The 24,103-nt window shown below is 42.9% G+C and overlaps 1 protein-coding gene across 3 annotated transcripts; it reads left to right on the forward strand.

The window, feature by feature from the left end:
* On the forward strand, positions 1 to 8,365 carry LOC135484121 (uncharacterized). 3 transcript variants are annotated; one of them, XR_010446423.1, is made up of 6 exons: positions 1 to 68; positions 599 to 722; positions 3,771 to 3,932; positions 5,444 to 5,588; positions 6,512 to 6,900; positions 8,228 to 8,365. XR_010446423.1 is itself a non-coding variant. In XM_064765263.1 (6 exons), exons 3-6 carry the CDS (start codon positions 3,818 to 3,820, stop codon positions 6,529 to 6,531), a joined length of 321 nt encoding a protein of 106 aa, XP_064621333.1. In that variant the 5' UTR covers positions 1 to 68; positions 599 to 722; positions 3,771 to 3,817; the 3' UTR covers positions 6,532 to 6,901. The 3 variants fall into 3 exon arrangements, 1 of the variants encoding a protein (XP_064621333.1); XR_010446422.1 differs by having other exon boundaries at positions 3,771 to 3,928; XM_064765263.1 differs by lacking the exon at positions 8,228 to 8,365 and adding an exon at positions 6,041 to 6,085 and having other exon boundaries at positions 3,771 to 3,928; positions 6,512 to 6,901.
* Positions 8,366 to 24,103: the final 15,738 nt, after the last annotated feature.

The following is a 24,103-nucleotide window of genomic DNA, read 5'->3' on the forward strand; positions in this document are numbered from 1 at the left end:
CGACAGACATTTCGCAAACTTCAGTGTTATCGTTATCATTTTTTGTCCTCTAAGACAGCTTTTGTCAGGTAAATAACATATATTTTATGTCTGATATCTTATTTAAGATCTCGTGATAATAATGGATCCCATCATTTCTGATTTTAGCCAATATGTTCACTACCTTTTAGTTGGAGAAATTACCGCAATGCTTGTGCTAAATTTTACAATGCGCAAAATTGCTTCGGCGCTGCACGAGGAAAAAATCAGTCGTGAAAAACAAAATAAAATCCTTGATCATCCTTGTGAATAAGAATTAGTGATGATCATTTTTAGGTTCTAGGTGAAATTCTGCATCTAAAGAAATGAATTTTGTGAAAAATTTTGGTGCGATGGGAAGGGATTTTGAAAAAAACTGATCGTCGTCCGGATGGACGCCGAGCTCTTGATCATGTTGATGAGAATACATTGTTCCACGCAATGCACGGCGGACGGGCATTATGCATGGCATGATGATGATTTCATTGACATTCAATCAAATGTAGACTGTAAGACAACTCGAAACTTGAAATTACTGGTTATGCGACAATATTGTAACTCCTTTTTTGTTTGTATCCAGGTTGGCATCATGATTAAATGCGACAATCGTTTTTTTGGCCCAGCGAAAATGGTCCATCCTTGAAGATGAGGAATTCGAATTGGCTTAGAAAACAGTGCAGGAATTCACAGCAACATTGGCATTTGTAAGTTGTTAAATCTGCAATTCTGTTCTGTGTTTGGGCAATTCGAGGCTCAAAGACAAAGTCAAATGTAGGTGTGGCAAAATTGAAATTCGCTGCTGAAAACAGGCTCGAAATATCCAACTGGTGATTCTTCGAACCATTCTCCGGCCGGAGTGGCCAGCCTCCTCGTCTGTATTGTATTATTAGACGTGGCCTACCGTAGTTCTGGTGTTTTCCTTAATACATGTACTAGAAACATTGACTACCCTGCGAAAATAAATTTCGGCCATTTTGAAACGACACTTTTCACGGGCAATGTTCATTTACCATGGCCTAAAAGTAATACAAGCTTATTCAAGCAATTTACTTTGAAGTTGTCCATGCCTTTCAATTGAAATAAATGCTTATGGTGATGTTTTGATATTTTGCCGTCATACGGTAACCTGTTTTTTTCGCTATGGTACCGTACTTCCGCTTACGCATGCGCAAATCACTCAATATTGGAGTTTGCGAAGATGGCAGAACCGGCAGGGAACAGAGAATCGAGAATCTGCAGATTCTCTGCTGTTCCCCTGTCCCTAATTCATTAATTCGCCCACTAATTAAGCTTCAGGGCCCTAGGGTCCTGTACGTGCTTAGACATCCAAAGGCAGGCCAGGTGCTTCTCTGTCGGCACCCAAGAGTCTCTTCCAGCCCACTCAGATCAGCTGCGTAGCTATCTCCACCCAAAGAAATTTTCCAATCCTAGTTCAAACAGTAAATAAAACGCACGTGGTCACCATGTGTTTCGATTTTATCCAAGATCCGGTACAATAGCGCTTCTGATTATTTTGCCGGCGGATTCATCGCCACTAATCTGATTGGGTCCGGCAAAATAGCTCCAATCACGATCTTGCCGGCAGCGCAAAACTGCAAACTCCCAAGTCCATAAATCTGAATACTGCGCATGCGTAAGCAGAAGTACGGTAAAATATCGAAAAAAGTAGGTTACCGTATGACAGAAAAAATAAACACTGCGTTATACGAAACGACTTTTGCAAGGGTCTATGGCAAGACTTTCAAGTCGATGGATTTTTTTGTACTGTAGGGCCTATCATGAAAATTTTACCTGCCCCCTAAAGAAGAAAATGTTACATATTGTTGCAATGCTTCTTTTTGTAACAAGAGACAGTTCGTCAACAAATGTAATATTCATAACAGAAAGTCATTTTGAATTTTGAATTTGAGTGAAAAATAACAATTTTAGAATCATTTTTAAAGACAACAGGTTTGACCGCTATCACAACTCATCCTTGATTGATCACAACTTTTCCTTGATCCTGACAGGCGGTGCCAATCAATACGCACAGCCCCGCCTCATGCCAATTAGCAGTTTTGGGGTGCAAGACTGATATTTTTCCTAATTGATGGGGCATTGAGATTCAACAGCTTAGCTAATTTCTATTATCGGTGCAACTGTGCATCTCTTTTAGACCTAAATAAGGACGTCTTGGAGGGGGGGCACGGGGCATCTCCTTAAATATGCAAAAGACGTGAACATTTCAGAGAATGAATATGATGATCGAGCTCATCTGTATCAGACTTGTCTAGTTACTGTGTTACAGCCTGGGGGGAACAGCCCCAGTTGTTCTGACAGTGCCTTGGTCCGTCGGCATGTGGCAGGAGGGGGTGGTCTATTTCATTGGGGCATTTGACACCTGTGCAACGCTCGAAAACACAGTTATAAATCCCCCTCCCTGGAGAGTTTGACTTCACCCGGTGTGTGGTGACAGAGTAGGGTATTGTTATTGATGGAGATCCATGACTTCAATTGATCAATTATTGGGGGTGACCAATATGACCAATAGTCAACCACAGCCTCCTGATTATCAGCCCTGTTCTACTGGTCCCTCTGTCCTGAGAAGTGTTTTTGACATCCCTTTTTAGCTCACCTCTTAGCAGAGGTGAGCTTATCCCATACCGTGGCGTCCGTCGTCCGTCGTCGTCGTCGTCGTCGTCGTCGTCGTCGTCGTCCGTCGTCGTCCGTCGTCCGTTAGCAGGGCACGTTTCGTAACTGTTAGAGCTATTGAGTTGAAACTTGGTATACATGTACCCTTATGTAATGACACCTTGGAGACCAAGTTTCGGTCCGATTCGTTTCATGGTTTGGCCACCAGGGGGCCAAACGTTAAAAGTGAAAATATGCAATATCTCCCTTAATAGTAGTCGGGAAATTTTGAAAAAAATATGGTAGGTACTTCTAGCAAAGGTGCATCATATATCCTCCGGGTTTTTGATTTGACCTCCTTTTCAAGGTCACAGAGGTCAAATGGTGTAAATTGGCCGTTAGGATGTAACGATGGCACGTTTCTAAACTGCAATGACTATTGATACCAAATTTGGTACACATTTACCCCTTAGTCAGGTGATCTCAGGGACCGAAGTTTGGTCCAATATGATTCACCACTTGACCACCAGGGGGCAAAATCCAAAAACCTTAAAAATGTGATTATTCCTTAACTTCTTGCCCGATTGCCACCAATTTGATATCATGGGTACATCTAACCACCATACAGTATATGTCACACAGGTTTTTAATTTGACCTTCTTGTCAAGGTCACAGAGGTCAAATGGCGTAAATTCGCCGTCAGGCCGTAACTATGGCACGTTTCTTAACTGCAATGACTATTGATCACAAATTAAGTACACATGTACCCCTTGGTCAGGTGATCTCAGGTACCGAAGTTTGGTGCGATCTGATTTGCCGTTTGGCCTCCAGGGAGGGGGCCAAATCCTAAATTCTTCAAAATGCCATTATTCCTAGTAATGACTTGCCCGATTGGCACCAATTTTATATCATAGGTACATCTAATTCTAACAACCATTCAATGTGTCACCCGGGTCTTCTTTGATTTGACCTACTTTTCAAGGTCACAGAGGTCGAATGTACTCTAAATTGGCCATTTTGGGGAAATTGTAATTGCTTGGACCTACATCAAACCTAACACTACATGACACAATACCATGCTCTTTATCCATCTTTCCTCCACATGAGGTGAGCACAATGGCCCTGGCCATTTCATTTTACAGGTAGTACTCATTGGAAGAGACCATGGTAGTGATCGTGGACGGATCTGATGGATTATCAGCAGCCATTTCTTCGAAACATTTTAATGGGGTGTACAAAAGATCTGCTAGAAATCAAGCTAGCAGTGGAATGTGGCACACCTATTTCAGGGAATCAAAAGGTTGGTGAGTGATTGGTCTTTATTGGTATAATCAGATGGACATAAAAGTGCATTTTTTGTGGGCTCAAATTGTACCAAACTTCCTCTTCCTTCAAGAACAGGCCATTGTTGTAATGGAAAACTAAAGCAACTCATAAAGGGCATAACAAATCATCCTCATCATTGCTGCGTTGCACTGAAATAGATTATGCTATGTGATCTTACATTTTATTTCATTTTATCCAATTTATATAGCGTGTCAGCCCCAGGCCAAATGTAATGTCTTGATGTTCTTTCAAGCCCAAGACCATCTTGTACCTCGGAAGTGACGTTCAGTGGTGCCAGCTTCAGTGGCCTTAAGGGGTCTTCTGGGTCAATTTTAAAATTTATGTCATTAGTTTGTTTTTTTACTGTATTAGAAAGTGCATTTTTATCATTGACCCAGAAGTATTGAACACAACCTAAAACAGATTTAGTGTTTAGTTCTCAACTGTTTTAGCTCGAGACGGGATGACATTGACACAACCTCAAAGCAGATACAGTGTTTAGTTCTCAACTGCTTATCTGAGACACGGTCTTTTTACAACCTCAAAGCAGATTCAGTAGTCATGTCTCAATTGTTTCTCTCCGAGACCGAACATCGTCCCAGCCAACCTCCTATTTATAGACCCCACATACAACAAATGTGGGGTCTATATTGAGATTACTAGGAGAAGATACTAGGCTTCTGCATTCTTCCCAGGTTATATTATGGAGGTAGTCCAGCAAAACTGCTATTTCAACTGAAAAACTGTCACCCCTGTCCCATCAAACTAAACTCGATCTAGTGCACCTGGCAAAGATTTTTTCGAAATTCGGATAATTTTGATGACTTTGAAGCATTTTAATGCGCCGATTTTCTGATTTGCTTTCAAATCTCCGGCACGATTCTGTCAATCACACGTATAATAGCATAAGCTCCGCCCCGTAATGGTGATGTCATATCCTCATGCATCATGGCGGCGGTATCTCTTTGCCGAAGTGGCGAGCTGTCGAGTATTTTGAGCAAAGAACGATGGTTGACATGGTTGAATGAAGGAATAAAATAAAGGAATGGCCTTAAATGCTTATCGGTGATCAATCCTGCCCATCTGAAAAGGTTAGGGTGCTGTTTAAATGTTACTGAGCGTGTGATTTTGAGAAAGCACGAGCGTGTTTGTCCCGAAATAGATCATCCGCGAAACGGAATAGACTTCACTCCTCCATACGTGTATTGTGTGGGCCCGTGGGGGCTATCAAATTTACTGACAAGCAAATTTCAAATTTCTAGTTCTCTCTCAGTCTCTGAGACAAGACATTGTCACAACCTCAAAGCAGATTCAGTATTTATGTCTCAATTGTTCCTCTCTGAGACGGGACATTGTCACAACCTCGGAGCAGATCTAGTGTTCAGTTCTGCAACTGTTTCTCTCTGAGACAGAACCTCTGAACAGATCTAGTACTCGGTAGTCCCAACCATGTTGCATATTGATTCTAACCCCTACTGTCGCATTCCAGGACAAAAGTTCAACCATCGCTCATATGGTCCTACAGATGAAACTGAAAGCTCCCACTGCCCATGAGAATACGCAAGAGAATGGCAACTTCTTGATGTTCTATGCCCAGCACGTATATTCAGCAACCTGGGTGATAATTTTCTGCAGTAAGTATTGAAATCGAAAGACATAAAAATCATCTTATGATTACTGAGTTCAACAGAGGGAGATTTTGGTCTCATGAGGACAAAGTCACAATCAGATCGTTGGGAAAAACACCAAGTCTTCGATGGTAATTGAGAGGCAATGAGAAAAGACCTGGCCTACTATTTTGTCCTTAAGTTTGTTTTCAGCTGGGTGATTATCTTTGCAGTCCATCATGCCATGCAATGTGCAACAGCATATCATCAACTCTCACCAATAGTGAGACAGTTCTACACCTTTTGATCAGGGATGTCCATAGTCTAACATTGCAGCCTTGTTTTCATTCTGGCCCACAGACATAATATCATTAAAGTTGGAATCATAAATATGTCGCACTGTGACAACTGCTATTCGGCCGTCTTTCAACACTTGGCAGTATAGGTTTACACTTTGCTGTGTTTATTATTAATTGCAGGACAAGTACGAGGAAGGTCTCAATGTTTGAATGGCAGCTGTAAAGGTTTATAATTCTTCCTCTGAGCACAAGTGTTGCTTTGTCTTCACCATCCTCTTCCTCGAATCCATTAAAAGAAGATTAAGATTAAGAATTGACAACCAAAGGTCACAACTCTGTATGTCTTTGCCTGTCCTCAATCCTAGACAGGTCCTAGGAAAACCTTGGAGTCCGTCATAAAAGGCACCAACCCACATGTCTATCTTCACTCGTCTCCAACTCTATAGTCTGATGCTAAATAAGTACAACCTTGGTTCTGAATGTATGTCTTTGAACGTCTCCAGTCTAGGTTGAGTTCTGGTAAGTACAACCTAGGGATCAATCCCAAAAGACCCAACCCTGGTCTATCTGTCTTCCTGGTAAGTTTATTCGTATTCCTGGTAAGATCCTAGTGAAGACCTTTTGTAACTCGATGATGTTCATCTTCTGCAGGTCCAAGAAGTGTGTCTTGAACGGAACAGGTGAGGCTTCCCAAGATGGTGATGGATTGGCAACTGGAGAATGTTCGAGGCATACGATGGAGGGGACGATGCCTTACTTGCTGGATGGACGCTATAGCCTGTGATGCAGAGAGCACGGAAGTTCAAGAGCAAGAGAGGTGTTGACACAGACAGCTCAGAACTGTTATGCCTGGAGGGCTGTGGTGGTACAGTTGACATAGAAATGTAAAGTCGCAGGAGTGAGTGGTCCAAGACTGGAAAGTGTTCAAAAACAGCACCTGAGCAGGGTAAAATTGGAGACTTTCGTCAGGATCGTGGCAACAAGATGCAACGTGGCCAACTGTTGGCAGCTCAAAACTGGAGCCAAGCAGGTCTGATCAGGTTAGTCTTAATTATGAAAATATAAGTAGAATAAATAGCATTGCATGGCTAATGAAATGTATTACAAAAGGAATTGTTGACCATGGAGAAAACCTAAGCTGTTGGCAATGTTTAGTTCACAACTGCTTATCTCTGAGACAGGACATTGTCACAACCTCAAAGCAGATCCAGTGTTGAGTTCACAACTGCTGATCTCTGAGACAGGACATTGTCACAGCCTCAGAGCAGATCCAGTGTTTAGTTCTCAACTGCTTCTCTCCCTGACAGGACATTGTCACAACCTCAAAGCAGATCCAGTGTTGAGTTCACAACTGCTTATCTCTGAGACTGGACATTGTCGTCACCTCGAAGCAGATCCAGTGTTTAGTTTACAACTTCGTCGTCTCTCCGATCACAATCTCAAAGCAGATCCAGTGTTTAGTTCACAACTGCTGATCTCTGTGACAGGACATTGTCACAACCTCAAAGCAGATCCGGTGTTTAGTTCTCGACTGCTTCTCTCCAAGACAGGACATTGTCACAACCTCAAAGCAGATCCAGTGTTCAGTTCACAACTGCTTATCTCTGAGACAGGACATTGTCACAACCTCAAAGCAGATCCAGTGGTTAGTTTTCAACTGCTTATCTCTGAGACAGGACCTTCTCAAAATCTCAAAGCAGATCCAGTATTCATGTCTCAATTGTTTCTCTCTGACTCTGAGACAGGACATCGTCCCAGCCAACCTCCTATTTCTCTCTGACACAGGACATTGTCGCAACCTCAGAGCCGATCCAGTGTTTAGTTCACAACTGCTTCTCTTCGAGACGGGACATTGTCACAACCTCCAAGCAGATCCAGTGTTTAGTTCACAACTGCTTATCCCTGAGACAGGATATTGTCACAACCTCAAAGCAGATCCAGTGTTCAGTTCACAACTGCTTCTCTCTGAGACAGGACATTGTCACAACCTCAAAGCAGATCCAGTGTTAAGTTCACAACTGCTTATCTCTGAGACAGGACACTGCCACAACCTCAAAGCAGATCCAGTGTTTAGATCACAACTACTTATATCTGAGACAGGACATTGTCACAGCTTCAAAGCAGATCCAGTAATTGGTTCACAACTGCTTATCTCTGAGACAAGACATTGTCACAACCTCAAAGCAGATTCAGTATTTATGTCTCAATTGTTCCTCTCTGAGACGGGACATTGTCACAACCTCGGAACAGATCTAGTGTTCAGTTCTGCAACTGTTTCTCTCTGAGACAGAACCTCTGAACAGATCTAGTACTCGGTAGTCCCAACCATGTTGCATATTGATTCTAACCCCTACTGTCGCATTCCAGGACAAAAGTTCAACCATCGCTCATATGGTCCTACAGATGAAACTGAAAGCTCCCACTGCCCATGAGAATACGCAAGGGAATGGCAACTTCTTGATGTTCTATGCCCAGCACGTATATTCAGCAACCTGGGTGATAAGTTTCTGCAGTAAGTATTGAAATCGAAAGACATAAAAACCATCCTTATGATTTATACTGAGTTCAACGGAGGGAGACGTTGGTCTCGTGAGGACAAAGTCACAATCAGATCGTTGGGAAAAACACCAAGTCTTCGATGGTAATTGTGAGGCAATGAGAAAAGACCCAGGCCTACTATTTTGTCCTTAAGTTTGTTTTCAGCTGGGTGATTATCTTTGCAGTCCATCATGCCATGCAATGTGCAACAGCATATCATCAACTCTCACCAATAGTGAGACAGTTCTACACCTTTTGATTAGGGATGTCCATAGTCTAACATTGCAGCCTTGTTTTCATTCTGGCCCACAGAAATAATATCATTAAAGTTGGAATCGTAAATATGTCGCACTGTGACAACTGCTATTCGGCCGTCTTTCAACACTTAGCAGTATAGGTTTACACTTTGCTGTGTTTATTCTTAATTGCAGGACAAGTACGAGGAAGGTCTCAATGTTTGAATGGCAGCTGTAAAGGTTTATAATTCTTCCCCTGAGCACAAGTGTTGCTTTGTCTTCACCATCCTCTTCCTCGAATCCATTAAAAGAAGATTAAGATTAAGAATTGACAACCAAAGGTCACAACTCTGTATGTCCTCAATCCTAGACAGGTCCTAGGAAAACCTTGGAGTCCGTCATAAAAGGCACCAACCCACATGTCTATCTTCACTCGTCTCCAACTCTATAGTCTGATGCTAAATAAGTACAACCTTGGTTCTGAATGTATGTCTTTGAACGTCTCTAGTCTAGGTTGAGTTCTGGTAAGTACAACCTAGGGATCAATCCCAAAAGACCCAACCCTGGTCTATCTGTCTTCCTGGTAAGTTTATTCGTATTCCTGGTAAGATTCTAGTGAAGACCTTTTGTAACTCGATGATGTTCATCTTCTGCAGGTCCAAGAAGTGTGTCTTGAACGGAACAGGTGAGGCTTCCCAAGATGGTGATGGATTGGCAACTGGAGAATGTTCGAGGCATACGATGGAGGGGATGATGCCTTACTTGCTGGATGGACGCTATAGCCTGTGATGCAGAGAGCACGGAAGTTCAAGAGCAAGAGAGGTGTTGACACAGACAGCTCAGAACTGTTATGCCTGGAGGGCTGTGGTGGTACAGTTGACATAGAAATGTAAAGTCGCAGGAGTGAGTGGTCCAAGACTGGAAAGTGTTCAAAAACAGCACCTGAGCAGGGTAAAATTGGAGACTTTCGTCAGGATCGTGGCAACAAGATGCAACGTGGCCAACTGTTGGCAGCTCAAAACTGGAGCCAAGCAGGTCTGATCAGGTTAGTCTTAATTATGAAAATATAAGTAGAATAAATAGCATTGCATGGCTAATGAAATGTATTACAAAAGGAATTGTTGACCATGGAGAAAACCTAAGCTGTTGGCAATGTTTAGTTCACAACTGCTTATCTCTGAGACAGGACATTGTCACAACCTCAAAGCAGATCCAGTGTTTAGTTCACAACTGCTTATCTCTGAGACAGGACATTGTCACAGCCTCTGAGCAGATCCAGTGTTTAGTTCTCCACTGTTTATCTCGGAGACAGGATGATATGGACACAGCCTCAGAGCAGATCCAGTGTTTAGTTCTCAACTGCTTCTCTCCCTGACAGGACATTGTCACAACCTCAAAGCAGATCCAGTGTTTAGTTCACAACTGCTTCTCTCCGAGACGGGACATTGCCACAACCTCAAAGCAGATCCAGTGTATAGTTCTAGACTATTTATCTACGAGACAGGATGACATTGACACAACCTAAAGCAGATTTAGTGTTTAGTTCTCGACTGTTTATCTCGGAGAAAGGATGACATTGACACAACCTCAAAGCAGATACAATATTTAGTTCCCAACTGCTTATCTAAGACGGGACCTTATCACAACCTTAAAGCAGATCCAGTATTCGTATCTCAATTGTTTCCCTCTGAGACAGGACATTGTCACAACCTCAGAGCAGATCCAGTGTTCAGTTCTGCAACTGTTTCTCTCTGAGACAGAACCTCTGAGCAGATCTAGTACTCGGTAGTCCCAACCATGTTGCATATTGATTCTAACCCCTACTGTCGCATTCCAGGACAAAAGTTCAACCATCGCTCATATGGTCCTACAGATGAAACTGAATGCTCCCATTGCCCATGAGACTACGCAAGAGAAAGGCAACTGCTTGATGTTCTATGCCTAGCACATATATTCAGCAACCTGGGTGATAATTTTCTGCAGTAAGTATTGAAATGGAAAGACATAAAAGATCATCCTTATGATTACTGCATTGCACGGAGAGATGTCGGTCTTGTGAGGACAAAGTCACAATCAGATTGCTGGGAAAAACACCTTAAGTCTTCCATGGTACTTGTGAGGCAATGAGGAAAGACCCAGACCTACTTTTTTGTCGTTTTCAGTCTGGTGATTATCTTTGCAGTCCAGTCCAGCATTGCTCTGTTCTTTCATAAACCCAGCCTTAGCTGTCGCCATGATGCTACAGGTTATTAGTCTCCGGCTTTGAGCTGGAGACTTTTCGTTAGTAGGAATTCTTCTCCCTAGAAAATTATTCCGGCACACTCTTTTTCCAGGTGGACCTGGCGTATGCACGTACGTAATGGAATGCACTGTAAGTGGTAGCTAGATTCAACCTTGTCGGCGAACTGAGCATACAGTCTGGGTTCCAGGGTGATGTCCCGTATGAAAATACACGGAGGTATGCATGTGAAACGAAACTCGCCACTTACAGCAATACCAACTAGAATTGTCAGTTGAGTCTTTACAGACTCTGGAGTCTCCGCCTCATATGCACACAGCCATGCATGTTGATAAAAACAAAACAAAAACATCGCACTTTCACTTCAGCGAAGCGATGGTTTATGTGCGAAATACGACTGATCAAGGCAACATAAAGTGTCCAGAAGGGAAGAACACATTCTTGAAACTCAGCTGCTTTAATTCACTGCCGTTTTTTCTTATTTCATAGCCCATAAACTCCAAATATTAGGTTTTATAGAAAAATGCTTCGATGGTGTAGACTAGTCCCTGGTCTTTATCCGTTACGTTCCTCCATATGTGCAGCCAATATGTAATACACATAACGCGGGGCACCAGTCATCGTGCCGGTATGGCGAGGTTTATTGGTTAAAAATTTACATGTATTGCGCTATGCATGCCCATAGCACTTTCGCGGCTGTTACCCAGATTGACTTCTTAATTCATGGACACCCTCGTTTTATCGATGTTTTGCAATGCATTGCCGTGTTCATGTACATATAAAGCTTTCACCTGGGGACGAGAGATTGCTGGAATAATTTCTTGAGGAGAATAATACCCTAATACAAAAGCCTCAGCCGATGGCGGAGACTAATAAAGGAAATTATTCTGAAAGTGTTCTTTCCCTTGCTTCCGATTGCCTCGTATTGTAATATTTCTGCGCCTAGGATTGAAATTGGATCAGCCCTTATTTTGATACCGCTATTTAATCAGTTGTTTCGCCACAAATCGTAGCTGAAAATCCTAGCCTGGTACCGCTGGCCACCGTCAGATGGCAGGGTGTTGATACCCCGGAGAATTCCTTGATCGACATCGTCCCCGGTGGAAGATGCGTATGGAAATACACCGAGTAATACATGTAAAGAATTGAACGGCACGAGGATACCGCATGTGTTTCAAACATGGCATTCATGTCATTGTCATTCTTGTTTCATGCAAATTTCTCGCGTTCCTAATAATGTCCCCCCCTCAAAGCCGGAGACTCCAGAGTCTAGGAAGACTCGACTGAAAATTCTAGTTGTAAGCATCTTCGGGGGGGGGGGGGGGGGGGGGTTCTAAAATGTATTTTCAAATTCTTAATAAGTTGTAATTATCTGCCTGCGGGATCAAGAAACCAGATGGATCTCAAACACCCACGAGCAGGGCTTAGGGTTGGGGAGATATTAGAATTGTATTTCTTGATGGACTGGTGTCTGGCTTTCATGGAATTAAACTTCCTGGCTATTCACAGTCATTCCAATGAGTCTTAAATAGAATTGTTCGTGGTGAAAATCACCTCCAAACACAGAGCGTGTCAGTCCCAGGCCACATGTAATGTCTTGATGTTTTTTCAAGCCCAAGACCGTCTCGTACCTCAGATATGCCATTCGGTGGTGCCAGCTTCAGTGGCCTTAATGTAAACTAATTCTTGCTGTTCCTCCAAAAGAAAACTTTGTTCCCTCATATACTGTCCGAAGCAAATATCTGTGGCCTAAAACGAAATGAGTTAAGAAAACTATGGTATACATGTGTACTGTCTGCTTTTGATCTTCAGGATGAATTGGCCAGAAACTTGAGGTAAAAGTCACCAGGATGCACAGAGATCACCAGAAATTGCAGCAATGGCCACCAATTTGTGGAGAGGCATACATGAACAGGTGGCTTGTGCTGATGGGAGCAGATGACTATGGATTGAAGGAGATGGCTGACAGATGGAAACAAGCAGCTTACAGATGGGAGCAGATGACTTTTGGATGGTTTGCGGGTGGGAGCAGATGGCACATCGAGGGGAGAATTGTGCTCTGTAGTATATGATTTGAAAAGTTGTAAATCGGTTATTGGAGTAAAGATTGTACAATGGAATATCCCCACCTGGTATTTTAGAATCTGCATACCAGTATTTATATGCAGACTTTAGTTTTGCTTTGAAGCAATTTCAGTGCTGCACTTGTGAAGTAGTGGCAGTGTTCAGGTCTTGCCTGCCTCGATGACATATCTGCATACCAGTAGTTATGTGCAGACTTGGCTCTTTTTTTGGAGCAGTACAGTTGCAAGATAAATCCTGTTTGTAATTTTATAAATCAGTTGCTCATTAAGGGCTTACGAAGGTTTTGATGCCTTGCTGGCTTATCTGCATACCAGTAAATATGTGCAGATTCATTTCTTGCTTTGAAGCAATATCGTTGCTACACTCCTAAAGCAGTGGCAATTGTCAGGTCTGTTCTGCCTCGCGGGCAAATCTGCATACCAGTAATTATGTGCAGACTTGGCTCTTCCAGAGATTGTAGGACTGGGTCCATTGAATGTAACAAAAATAGTCGACGCCTATTTACAAATGAAATGAAGAGTCTGCATTTTGGTGTAACTCCATATAACTGTCAGGTGATTTCGCTCTGAACTTGTGACACTCTGATCGGTCTGAAATAATCATTATCCCGCCCCTCTGGGAAAAATTTGCAGCCCCATTGCCCCGTTCTGTTACTGTCTGAGAGATGGCGATGTCAGAGGGGAATGGCGGTCGGCAAACCTATTGCGAATGGGCAGCACAATTTGGTGTAGGATATTCCGAAACCATTGCACACTCCTGAATCTGCGGTGGGTTGGTACCCCACGCTACGTAAGGAGTAGGTTTTTGGGTAAGCCTTGGTCCACGTGAATAGGTCGTGCCTTAAAAAGATGAGAAGTTGCGAATTGACGCCCTGTGAAGTGTCCTTCGACCAGCTAGTGCTAATCCGGTCACTGTCTCCAGGTCACCATGCCTCGGTCAATGAGCGGGCGAAGCACCCAATGGCTCCGTCAGGAGTACATCGTCAACTTCAGCCCGTAGTCAAACCGGTACGCGCACAAATATCTTAGTTGAGAGTGGGGGACATCAGTTGCTTCTCATCGGGGTAATACAGTATTGACCCCACTTTTTGTTGGATTCATTTCCACTGAGGAGTGGTCGATAATGAGAATTTCAAGCCAGTCTGATTATCACCAGTACAGAGGGCAATTATCTAATAGTTATGTGGCTTTCCCTCAAACTGTGTACTCTTTCATGTCAATTGTAAATTAGTTTTGCTTGGTAGTGTTCAGGATCTTTTTGTCGAACAGGCACATCTGCATACCAAGAATTATGTGCAAACATAATTTTTGCTTTGAAGCAACGTCGTTGCTACACTCCTAAAGCAGTGGCTGTCTTCAGGTCTTTTCTGCCTCGCGGGCAAATCTGCATACCAGTGATTATATGCGTACTTAAGTTTTGCTTTGAAGCAATATCAGTGCTACACTTGTGAAGCAGTGGCAGTGTTCAGGTCTTGTCTGCCTCACTGACATATCTGCATACCAGTAGTTATGGGCAGACTTGGCTCTTTCTTTGGAGCAGTACAGTTGTAAGATAAATCCTGTTTGTAACTTTATAAATGAGTTGCTCATTAAGGGCTTACGAAGGTTTTGATGCCTTACTGGCATATCTGCATACCAGTAAATATGTGCAGATTCATTTCTTGCTTTGAAGCAATATTGTTGCTACACTCCTAAAGCAGTGGCAATTGTCAGGTCTTTTCTGCCTCGCGGGCGAATCTGCATACCAGTAATTATGTGCAGACTTGGCTCTTCCAGAGATTGTACTTGTAGGACTGGGTCCATTGAATGTAACAAAAATAATCGATGCCTATTTACAAATGAAATGAAGAGTCTGCATTTTGGTGTAACTCCATATAACTGTCGGGTGATTTCGCTCTGAACTTGTGACACTCTGATCGGTCTGAAATAATCATTATCCCGCCCCTCTGGGAAAAATTTGCAGCCCCATTGCCCCGTTCTGTTACTGTCTGAGAGATGGCGATGTCAGAGGGGAATGGCGGTCGGCAAACCTATTGCGAATGGGCAGCACAATTTGGTGTAGGATATTCCGAAACCATTGCACACTCCTGAATCTGCGGTGGGTTGGTACCCCACGCTACGTAAGGAGTAGGTTTTTGGGTAAGCCTTGGTCCACGTGAATAGGTCGTGCCTTAAAAAGATGAGAAGTTGCGAATTGACGCCCTGTGAAGTGTCCTTCGACCAGCTAGTGCTAATCCGGTCACTGTCTCCAGGTCACCATGCCTCGGTCAATGAGCGGGCGAAGCACCCAATGGCTCCGTCAGGAGTACATCGTCAACTTCAGCCCGTAGTCAAACCGGTACGCGCACAAATATCTTAGTTGAGAGTGGGGGACATCAGTTGCTTCTCATCGGGGTAATACAGTATTGACCCCACTTTTTGTTGGATTCATTTCCACTGAGGAGTGGTCGATAATGAGAATTTCAAGCCAGTCTGATTATCACCAGTACAGAGGGCAATTATCTAATAGTTATGTGGCTTTCCCTCAAACTGTGTACTCTTTCATGTCAATTGTAAATTAGTTTTGCTTGGTAGTGTTCAGGATCTTTTTGTCGAACAGGCACATCTGCATACCAAGAATTATGTGCAAACATAATTTTTGCTTTGAAGCAACGTCGTTGCTACACTCCTAAAGCAGTGGCTGTCTTCAGGTCTTTTCTGCCTCGCGGGCAAATCTGCATACCAGTGATTATATGCGTACTTAAGTTTTGCTTTGAAGCAATATCAGTGCTACACTTGTGAAGCAGTGGCAGTGTTCAGGTCTTGTCTGCCTCACTGACATATCTGCATACCAGTAGTTATGGGCAGACTTGGCTCTTTCTTTGGAGCAGTACAGTTGTAAGATAAATCCTGTTTGTAACTTTATAAATGAGTTGCTCATTAAGGGCTTACGAAGGTTTTGATGCCTTACTGGCATATCTGCATACCAGTAAATATGTGCAGATTCATTTCTTGCTTTGAAGCAATATTGTTGCTACACTCCTAAAGCAGTGGCAATTGTCAGGTCTTTTCTGCCTCGCGGGCGAATCTGCATACCAGTAATTATGTGCAGACTTGGCTCTTCCAGAGATTGTACTTGTAGGACTGGGTCCATTGAATGTAACAAAAATAATCGATGCCTATTTACAAATGAAATGAAGAGTCTGCATTTTGGTGTAACTCCATATAACTGTCGGGTGATTTCGCTCTGAACTTGTGACACTCTGATCGGTCTGAAATAATCATTATCCCGCCCCTCTGGGAAAAATTTGCAGCCCCATTGCCCCGTTCTGTTACTGTCTGAGAGATGGCGATGTCAGAGGGGAATGGCGGTCGGCAAACCTATTGCGAATGGGCAGCACAATTTGGTGTAGGATATTCCGAAACCATTGCACACTCCTGAATCTGCGGTGGGTTGGTACCCCACGCTACGTAAGGAGTAGGTTTTTGGGTAAGCCTTGGTCCACGTGAATAGGTCGTGCCTTAAAAAGATGAGAAGTTGCGAATTGACGCCCTGTGAAGTGTCCTTCGACCAGCTAGTGCTAATCCGGTCACTGTCTCCAGGTCACCATGCCTCGGTCAATGAGCGGGCGAAGCACCCAATGGCTCCGTCAGGAGTACATCGTCAACTTCAGCCCGTAGTCAAACCGGTACGCGCACAAATATCTTAGTTGAGAGTGGGGGACATCAGTTGCTTCTCATCGGGGTAATACAGTATTGACCCCACTTTTTGTTGGATTCATTTCCACTGAGGAGTGGTCGATAATGAGAATTTCAAGCCAGTCTGATTATCACCAGTACAGAGGGCAATTATCTAATAGTTATGTGGCTTTCCCTCAAACTGTGTACTCTTTCATGTCAATTGTAAATTAGTTTTGCTTGGTAGTGTTCAGGATCTTTTTGTCGAACAGGCACATCTGCATACCAAGAATTATGTGCAAACAGAATTTTTGCTTTGAAGCAATGTCGTTGCTACACTCCTAAAGCAGTGGCTGTCTTCAGGTCTTTTCTGCCTCGCGGGCAAATCTGCATACCAGTGATTATATGCGTACTTAAGTTTTGCTTTGAAGCAATATCAGTGCTACACTTGTGAAGCAGTGGCAGTGTTCAGGTCTTGTCTGCCTCACTGACATATCTGCATACCAGTAGTTATGGGCAGACTTGGCTCTTTCTTTGGAGCAGTACAGTTGTAAGATAAATCCTGTTTGTAACTTTATAAATGAGTTGCTCATTAAGGGCTTACGAAGGTTTTGATGCCTTACTGGCATATCTGCATACCAGTAAATATGTGCAGATTCATTTCTTGCTTTGAAGCAATATTGTTGCTACACTCCTAAAGCAGTGGCAATTGTCAGGTCTTTTCTGCCTCGCGGGCAAATCTGCATACCAGTAATTATGTGCAGACTTGGCTCTTCCAGAGATTGTACTTGTAGGACTGGGTCCATTGAATGTAACAAAAATAATCGATGCCTATTTACAAATGAAATGAAGAGTCTGCATTTTGGTGTAACTCCATATAACTGTCGGGTGATTTTGCTCTGAACTTGTGACACTCTGATCGGTCTGAAATAATCATTATCCCGCCCCTCTGGGAAAAATTTGCAGCCCCATTGCCCCGTTCTGTTACTGTCTGAGAGATGGCGATGTCAGAGGGGAATGGCGGTCGGCAAACCTATTGCGAATGGGCAGCACAATTTGGTGTAGGATATTCCGAAACCATTGCACACTCCTGAATCTGCGGTGGGTTGGTACCCCACGCTACGTAAGGAGTAGGTTTTTGGGTAAGCCTTGGTCCACGTGAATAGGTCGTGCCTTAAAAAGATGAGAAGTTGCGAATTGACGCCCTGTGAAGTGTCCTTCGACCAGCTAGTGCTAATCCGGTCACTGTCTCCAGGTCACCATGCCTCGGTCAATGAGCGGGCGAAGCACCCAATGGCTCCGTCAGGAGTACATCGTCAACTTCAGCCCGTAGTCAAACCGGTACGCGCACAAATATCTTAGTTGAGAGTGGGGGACATCAGTTGCTTCTCATCGGGGTAATACAGTATTGACCCCACTTTTTGTTGGATTCATTTCCACTGAGGAGTGGTCGATAATGAGAATTTCAAGCCAGTCTGATTATCACCAGTACAGAGGGCAATTATCTAATAGTTATGTGGCTTTCCCTCAAACTGTGTACTCTTTCATGTCAATTGTAAATTAGTTTTGCTTGGTAGTGTTCAGGATCTTTTTGTCGAACAGGCACATCTGCATACCAAGAATTATGTGCAAACAGAATTTTTGCTTTGAAGCAATGTCGTTGCTACACTCCTAAAGCAGTGGCTGTCTTCAGGTCTTTTCTGCCTCGCGGGCAAATCTGCATACCAGTGATTATATGCGTACTTAAGTTTTGCTTTGAAGCAATATCAGTGCTACACTTGTGAAGCAGTGGCAGTGTTCAGGTCTTGTCTGCCTCACTGACATATCTGCATACCAGTAGTTATGGGCAGACTTGGCTCTTTCTTTGGAGCAGTACAGTTGTAAGATAAATCCTGTTTGTAACTTTATAAATGAGTTGCTCATTAAGGGCTTACGAAGGTTTTGATGCCTTACTGGCATATCTGCATACCAGTAAATATGTGCAGATTCATTTCTTGCTTTGAAGCAATATTGTTGCTACACTCCTAAAGCAGTGGCAATTGTCAGGTCTTTTCTGCCTCGCGGGCAAATCTGCATACCAGTAATTATGTGCAGACTTGGCTCTTCCAGAGATTGTACTTGTAGGACTGGGTCCATTGAATGTAACAAAAATAATCGATGCCTATTTACAAATGAAATGAAGAGTCTGCATTTTGGTGTAACTCCATATAACTGTCAGGTGATTTCGCTCTGAACTTGTGACACTCTGATCGGTCTGAAATAATCATTATCCCGCCCCTCTGGGAAAAATTTGCAGCCCCATTGCCCCGTTCTGTTACTGTCTGAGAGATGGCGATGTCAGAGGGGAATGGCGGTCGGCAAACCTATTGCGAATGGGCAGCACAATTTGGTGTAGGATATTCCGAAACCATTGCACACTCCTGAATCTGCGGTGGGTTGGTACCCCACGCTACGTAAGGAGTAGGTTTTTGGGTAAGCCTTGGTCCACGTGAATAGGTCGTGCCTTAAAAAGATGAGAAGTTGCGAATTGACGCCCTGTGAAGTGTCCTTCGACCAGCTAGTGCTAATCCGGTCACTGTCTCCAGGTCACCATGCCTCGGTCAATGAGCGGGCGAAGCACCCAATGGCTCCGTCAGGAGTACATCGTCAACTTCAGCCCGTAGTCAAACCGGTACGCGCACAAATATCTTAGTTGAGAGTGGGGGACATCAGTTGCTTCTCATCGGGGTAATACAGTATTGACCCCATTTTTTGTTGGATTCATTTCCACTGAGGAGTGGTCGGTAATGAGAATTTCAAGCCAGTCTGATTATCACCAGTACAGAGGGCAATTATCTAATAGTTATGTGGCTTTCCCTCAAACTGTGTAATCTTTCATGTCAATAGTGTTGTTCGGTAGTGTTCAGGGTCTTTTTGTCGAACAGGCACATCTGCATACCAGTAATTATGTGCAAACTTAAGTTTTGCTTTGGAGCAAGAAAGTTGCTAATCCTTCATGTATTTGTATTTTCATGATTGCACGACATATTAACATAGGCTTGGTATGAAAGCACAGATTTCTCACTCACAGTCTGCATACCAGTACTTATGTGTAGACCTGATTTTTGTTTTGGAGCAGTTGTTTCTTCACTCCAAAAAAGCAGTGGTTGTGTTCAGGCACAAGTCCTTTCTCATGGATTCTGTCATCTCTATAAACTACTATCACTGCATACATGTAGAATTTAGTGTAAATTGGGATATTTAATTGCAAATTTGTTTCGTGATCGATTGTTAAATACTGTGTCTGTTTCCAAAATTTAATGGCTAATGCCTTAAAGTTGAAATGATGGCCCTTTTTTAAAATTTGTTTTTGATGGTACGTTTATAAATATGTCATGGTTTACAGTAGACGGTCGCATGATAATTCCTTTAATTATTGTAAGATTATACAGAATAAAACATCACCTGTAAACCGCATTCTCCATTTTTTGGCATAACCACTTCAGGATTGGAGCTACTGAGCAATTGTATAGACATAGAATTCAATTGATTTGACTGAAGTAGTGCTCCATTGCTGTTCCGGTTTATGCAAATAGCATCGGTGTTAGTTGAAAGTAGTACAAAGTGTTTTTTCAGCCCCGAGGTTCCTTTACCACAAGCTATACTGAATTGGGATCATGTTGCAGTTGTACAACTGCATATTCCAATATTAAATCTTGTGAAGGGCAACGTACATGGTGTATATTGACTGGAAGACGGCACAACCAATCACAATATTGTCTATGGCACAAGCTGAACTATGTTGGGATCTTGTTGCAGTAGTACAACTGCATATTCCCATATTGAAACTCATGAAGGGCCATGTATAAGGTGTATATCTACCAGAAGACGGCACAACCAGTCACAATAGTGTCTTTTGCCACAAGCTGAACTATGTTGGGATCTTGTTGCAGTAGTACAACTGCATGTTGAAACTCATGAAGGGCCATGTATAAGGTGTATATCTACCAGAAGACGGCACAACCAGTCACAATAGTGTCTTTTGCCACAAGCTGAACTATGTTGGGATCTTGTTGCAGTAGTACAACTGCATGTTGAAACTCATGAAGGGCCATGTATAAGGTGTATATCTACCAGACGATGGCACAACCAGTCACAATAGTGTATTTTGCCTCAAGCCGAACTGAATTGGGATCCTGTTGCAGTAGTACAACTGCATAATTCTCATATGAGAACTTTAGCACTTGGCCTGTAATAACCTAAAGACGGCACAGCTAGCAAATATAGTGTCGCCTCAGCACCAAGGTTCCATTGCCACATGCTGAACTGTATTGGTATCTTGTTGCAGTAATACAACTGCACATATTCCCAGAAGACGGCACAACCTGTCAGAATAGTGTCTCTTGTCAGCACCAAGGTTCCCTTGCCTCAAGCTGGACTATAGTACACGTACAACTGCATATTTCAATATTAAGACTTGTGCACATGGCCTGTAATAACCAGAAGACGGCACAACCACCCACAATTTCATCATGATGTGGAGCTTGCCTGCACTGGAGCTACTCACTGCCATAAGGGGCCTTAAAAAAATTCCCAAGTGGACGAAGAAGTAATTATGTGCATACCCCTTCTGTGGGAATGACCCCTGGGGATGAAACTCGGTCCTTAACATTTAGCCCGACATTTATGAAAATGTGAGAAGACAGACTGTCAATTTAGTTGAGGCGACAGTGGTGCTGTCTCGCGGCAGGAAGAAACCTTCGGGGGGGGGGGGGGGTTTAGGGACAACATGAGCTTTATGTCAATCAGATTATTTTGCGTGGCATAGTATTTCCACTACTGTACAATGCCTGGTCAAGGATTTCATTCTGGTCCTTGGAGGTTGTGAGACGACATGAAACTGAAACAGATCCCAATATAGTTCAGCTTGTGGCAAGACACTATTGTGACTAGTTGTGCAATCTTCTGGTGAATATATACCATGTACATGGTCCTTCATAAGTTTCAACATGGGAATATGCAGTTGTACTACTGCAACAAGATCCCAACATTCAGCTTGTGCCAGATATTGGGTGATATGAATAAAGACTAGCAAATGCTTTCATCTAAATCTCCATGTACATTTACACTAGGCCTTTCTGTACAAAACCGGAGTAAAAGCATTTGCTAGTCTTTATTCATATCACCCAATATTGCGACTGGTTGTGCCGTCTTCCAGTCAATATACACCATGTACGTTGCCCTTCATAAGATTTAATATTTGAATATGCAGTTGTACTACTGCAACAAGATCCCAATTCAGTATAGCTTGTGGTAAAGGAACCTCGGGGCTGAAAAAAACACTGGTACTACTTTCAACTAACATCGATGCTATTCCATAAACCGGAACAGCAATGGAGCACTACTTCAATCAAATCAATTGAATTCTGTGTCTATACAATTGCTCAGTAGCTCCAATCCTGAAGTGGTTAAGCCAAAAAATGGAGAATGCGGTTTACAGGTGATGTTTTATTCTGTATAATCTTACAATAATTATAAGAATTATCATGCAACCGTCTACTGTAAACCATGACATTTTTATAAACGTACCATCAAAAACAAATTTTTAAAAAGGGCCATCATTTCAACTTTAAGGCATCAGCCATTAAATTTTGGCAACAGACACAGTATTTAACAATCGATCACGAAACAAATTTGCAATTAAATATCCCAATTTACACTAAATTCTACATGTATGCAGTGATAGAAGTTTATAGAGATGACAGAATCCATGAGAATGGACTTGTGCCTGAACACAACCACTGCTTTTTTGGAGTGAAGAAACAACTGCATGCTCCAAAACAAAAATCAGGTCTACACATAAGTACTGGTATGCAGACTGTGAGTGAGAAATCTGTGCTTTCATACCAAGCCTATGTTAATATGTCGTGCAATCATGAAAATACAAATAAATGAAGGATTAGCAACTTTCTTGCTCCAAAGCAAAACTTAAGTTTGCACATAATTACTGGTATGCAGATGTGCCTGTTCGACAAAAAGACCCTGAACACTACCGAACAACACTATTGACATGAAAGAGTATACAGTTTGAGGGAAAGCCACATAACTATCAGGTATTTTCCCTCTGGACTGGTGACAATCAGACTGGCCCGAAACTCTCATTATCGACCACTCCTCAGTGGAAATGAATCCAACAAAAAATGGGGTCAATACTGTATTACCCCGATGAGAAGCAACTGATGTCCCCCACTCTCAACTAAGATATTTGTGCGCGTACCGGTTTGACTACGGGCTGAAGTTGACGATGTACTCCTGACGGAGCCATTGGGTGCTTCGCCCGCTCATTGACCGAGGCATGGTGACCTGGAGACAGTGACCGGATTAGCACTAGCTGGTCGAAGGACACTTCACAGGGCGTCAATTCGCAACTTCTCATCTTTTTAAGGCACGACCTATTCACGTGGACCAAGGCTTACCCAAAAACCTACTCCTTACGTAGCGTGGGGTACCAACCCACCGCAGATTCAGGAGTGTGCAATGGTTTCGGAATATCCTACACCAAATTGTGCTGCCCATTCGCAATAGGTTTGCCGACCGCCATTCCCCTCTGACATCGCCATCTCTCAGACAGTAACAGAACGGGGCAATGGGGCTGCAAATTTTTCCCAGAGGGGCGGGATAATGATTATTTCAGACCGATCAGAGTGTCACAAGTTCAGAGCGAAATCACCTGACAGTTATATGGAGTTACACCAAAATGCAGACTCTTCATTTCATTTGTAAATAGGCATCGATTATTTTTGTTACATTCAATGGACCCAGTCCTACAAGTACAATCTCTGGAAGAGCCAAGTCTGCACATAATTACTGGTATGCAGATTTGCCCGCGAGGCAGAAAAGACCTGACAATTGCCACTGCTTTAGGAGTGTAGCAACAATATTGCTTCAAAGCAAGAAATGAATCTGCACATATTTACTGGTATGCAGATATGCCAGTAAGGCATCAAAACCTTCGTAAGCCCTTAATGAGCAACTCATTTATAAAGTTACAAACAGGATTTATCTTACAACTGTACTGCTCCAAAGAAAGAGCCAAGTCTGCCCATAACTACTGGTATGCAGATATGTCAGTGAGGCAGACAAGACCTGAACACTGCCACTGCTTCACAAGTGTAGCACTGATATTGCTTCAAAGCAAAACTTAAGTACGCATATAATCACTGGTATGCAGATTTGCCCGCGAGGCAGAAAAGACCTGAAGACAGCCACTGCTTTAGGAGTGTAGCAACGACATTGCTTCAAAGCAAAAATTCTGTTTGCACATAATTTTTGGTATGCAGATGTGCCTGTTCGACAAAAAGATCCTGAACACTACCAAGCAACACTAATTTACAATTGACATGAAAGAGTACACAGTTTGAGGGAAAGCCACATAACTATTAGATAATTGCCCTCTGTACTGGTGATAATCAGACTGGCTTGAAATTCTCATTATCGACCACTCCTCAGT

This window comes from Lineus longissimus, chromosome 3, assembly GCF_910592395.1.
Source record: "Lineus longissimus chromosome 3, tnLinLong1.2, whole genome shotgun sequence".
Classification (NCBI taxonomy): domain Eukaryota; kingdom Metazoa; phylum Nemertea; class Pilidiophora; order Heteronemertea; family Lineidae; genus Lineus; species Lineus longissimus.

Excerpts from the sequence above, each read along its gene's own strand:
- LOC135484121 (XM_064765263.1), top strand. The coding sequence starts at position 3,818 with ATGGATTATCAGCAGCCATTTCTTCGAAACATTTTAATGGGGTGTACA. Across the intron at positions 5,589-6,040 it reads CTGGGTGATAATTTTCTGCA|GACAAGTACGAGGAAGGTCT; the intron begins GTAAGTATTGAA and ends TATTAATTGCAG. Across the intron at positions 6,086-6,511 it reads TTTGAATGGCAGCTGTAAAG|GTCCAAGAAGTGTGTCTTGA; the intron begins GTTTATAATTCT and ends CATCTTCTGCAG.